This window comes from Zingiber officinale, chromosome 1B, assembly GCF_018446385.1.
Source record: "Zingiber officinale cultivar Zhangliang chromosome 1B, Zo_v1.1, whole genome shotgun sequence".
Taxonomy (NCBI): Eukaryota; Viridiplantae; Streptophyta; class Magnoliopsida; order Zingiberales; family Zingiberaceae; genus Zingiber; species Zingiber officinale.
The window spans coordinates 54,579,996-54,583,022 of NC_055986.1; the positions used below are offsets into that span (position 1 = coordinate 54,579,996).

Here is a 3,027-nt window from a genome sequence, read left to right on the forward strand (position 1 = left end):
AAATTTTAGCCCCCAGCTGATCCCCAGTGCCTCTTAAGAATATATCAGGAAAAGGCAATGCTGCTGCATCTTTTGTCGAGTTTATGATACCAGTTGATTATATTCAAAAGCAAGCAATCAGGAGCATTCTTGAGTAACTTCAATTGGCAACTTTAGCATACAAAAGAAAAGGACTGGAGGTACCTTGGTCTTACTTTAAGGGACAGCATTTTTCAAATGTTGGATTCTCATAATTATTTTGGGAATCTGATTATATCACAAATCATACCCGTGCCTCAGTGCCATGATAAATTCATTTCTTGCAGACTGTTTTGATGTTCATTTTAATCCTCATTCTTTCAGCAGCTTTTCCATCTTGCAGTCCTCGTTATGCATTTCCAGTGAAGCTTCAATGCCATTAGCTGAGTGTATTCTTAAGCAGCTAATTTTGCCATCTGGTGTTTTGGTGTGTATAAATAGAAGTATAATAACAATCTTTCTTGATGAACATCAACAGAGAACACAAGACTTTAGTGATGATACCTCTCAAATGCTGAATCCTCAGTCTTTTGTTCTTTTCCTTTTTGTATTTCAGGTGGCAATAATGCTATATCCACAGGTTTTGTCAACTCTGTTTATTTCCATATTAAATCTCATTCGTTCAGCATCCTTCCATTTTGCATCTCCTGCATATACATTTGCCATCAGTGCATAGGCACTGTCATTATTTGGGGTTAGCTGGAGGACCTTTTCAGCAGCCAATTCAGCCATATCTTTATTCCCATAAATGCGGCATCCACTTAATAGTGATATCCACAGAGCAGGCCATGGTTCATAAGGCATGCTTTCAATCACATTTTTAGCCTTCTCAAGAAGCCCATTTCTGGCAAAAAGATCGACCAAGCAGGCAAAATTATCTGTGGAAGGGTACATTCCATAAACACTGCTTATCGAATCAAACAGATGCTCACCTTGCTTCACTAGACCCTGATGGCTACAAGTTGCAATAACTGCCACGAAAGTGGCATGGGTAGGGTGTATATTAAAAGACTTCATCTGTTGAAAAAGCTCGATGGCTTCTGTTATCAGGCCATGATGTGCATAGGCCATGATCATGGTATTAAAGAGAATGACATCCTTGTAATCCCTTGACATATTTTTAAAGACATCCTTCGAGCTTGAAATCTCACCAGACTTAGCGTAGGAATTTATCATTGCAGTTGCTACAGATAAACAATTCTCAAATCCTATCTTGACAATGTATGAGTGGATGCACATGGATTGGTCAAGCAATGCAAGATTAGCACATGCTCTGAGAGCACTTGATAATATAATTTCATCAGGCCTTTCATATGTATCTCTCAAGCAATTTAGAAGTAAAAGGCCCTCTTTATTGAAGCCAAGTTTTACAAAAGCCGAAATCATGGCTCCCCAAGAAACCAAATCTAACTTTGCAGCATCTTTGAATATAGCATAACAAGACGTAATTGCTCCAAAGCTAGCATATGCAGTAACCATTGAACTACATATGGAGCAACATGAACCAAGACCTAACTTTATAATTCTAGCATGGATCTGCTGAACTTTGCTTTGATGTTCCATTCTTAAACAAGCACCTAAGATGCTAGAGTATGTGAACTCATCTCCTTCAATTCCATGTTCAATCAAACTGCAGAAAACTTGAAAGGCTTTTGTACAAAATCCATTTAAAGTGTAGCCTACAATCATTTCATTGCAAATGATAAGATTCGTATGAGGGTGGCCAGCAAAAACAAGAGCAGCACTATCCATCATATCACATCTCGAGAGCATTTTTATCAGTGAGTTAACAACCAAATCACAATTTAAATAACCAAGACGACAGGCAAAGCAGAAGAACTGAGAACCCAGTTGAAGATCCTCTATTGTACCACAGAGCCTGATTATGGTGGATAAAGTAATTTGATCTGGTCTAACACCGGCTGATAGCATGGTAGAAAACAAATTCACTACTTCACTTGCCTCCTCCTCTTTGGCAAGGCCACAAATTGCTGTATTCCATGATGAATTGTCCTTGATACATATCTGATGGAAGACTTTCAGAGCGGAGTTCTTCCTGCCAGTTCTAAAGTACATATCAGCAAGAGAATTCATCACAGTAGTATTGGATTGAAACTCGTTACGAATAACCACACAATGAACAGTTTGTCCACACCTTAAGTCCCCTATTACTTGACACCCTTTCAACGTACTGATATAAGTGCACTGATCAGGGTTTAGTCCTATCTGAGAGGCAAAACTGAAACTTTTCATTGCATTGAAGATGTCCCCATTGAGTGCATAGCCCTCGATGATTGCGTTCCAACAAGCCAAGTCTGGATCACATATAATTTCAAAGGCAAGTTCTGCAGCTTCAATATTTCCACACTTTGCATACATCCACAAAAGTGTGCTGCCGACAAACCGGTTTGTATCCATGCCTATCTTCAAAGCGACAGAATGAAGAGCATTGCCAAACTTACTTCTCCCAGTCACTCCACATGCACTCATGACACTTGCCAGACTGAATTCATTGGGGACGAACCCTGCTCTCATCATCTCAATGTATAAATTGAAACCCTTTTCATGCTCATTGTTGTGAACGAACCCTGATATCATCGAAGTCCAAGAAACAAGATTCCTGTCAGCCATTTCGTCGAACACCTTTGATGCATGGTCAACTTCTCGGCATTTCGAGTACATGGTGAGCAAATTATTCTGTGAGAAGGTGTCTGCAGAGAATCCGGATTTGATGATTTGGCCATGGATCCGGGAACCCAAGACGGGAGAGTTGTTCCGCCAAGAAAAGCTCAGAGCAGCGGCAAAGGTGTTTTGGTTGTTTATAGCAAATAGATCGGAGAAGGACAGAGGCAGATGGAAAGGAAGATCGATGGGAGTCGAAGGGCTATTGCTGGAGAAGGAAAGGTGGAATGATTTGCTTGTAAAGATTGACGACAAAGGAGAATATGAAGGAACACGGATCTTGCCCACTCTCATGCCAAGGTTAGATCGTGCATATGAGATATATAT

At 40.2% G+C, this 3,027-nt stretch overlaps 1 protein-coding gene across 1 annotated transcript; it reads right to left on the minus strand.

Moving 5' to 3' along the window:
- Positions 1–560: 560 nt before the first annotated feature.
- LOC121967109 (pentatricopeptide repeat-containing protein At3g09040, mitochondrial-like) lies at positions 561–3,027 on the minus strand. The gene has a single exon (XM_042517143.1). It carries the CDS (start codon positions 2,992–2,994, stop codon positions 571–573), a length of 2,424 nt encoding a protein of 807 aa, XP_042373077.1. The 5' UTR covers positions 2,995–3,027; the 3' UTR covers positions 561–570.

Bases quoted from the DNA above. Each gene is read 5' to 3' on its own strand.
- LOC121967109 (XM_042517143.1), bottom strand. From the start codon at position 2,994: ATGAGAGTGGGCAAGATCCGTGTTCCTTCATATTCTCCTTTGTCGTCA.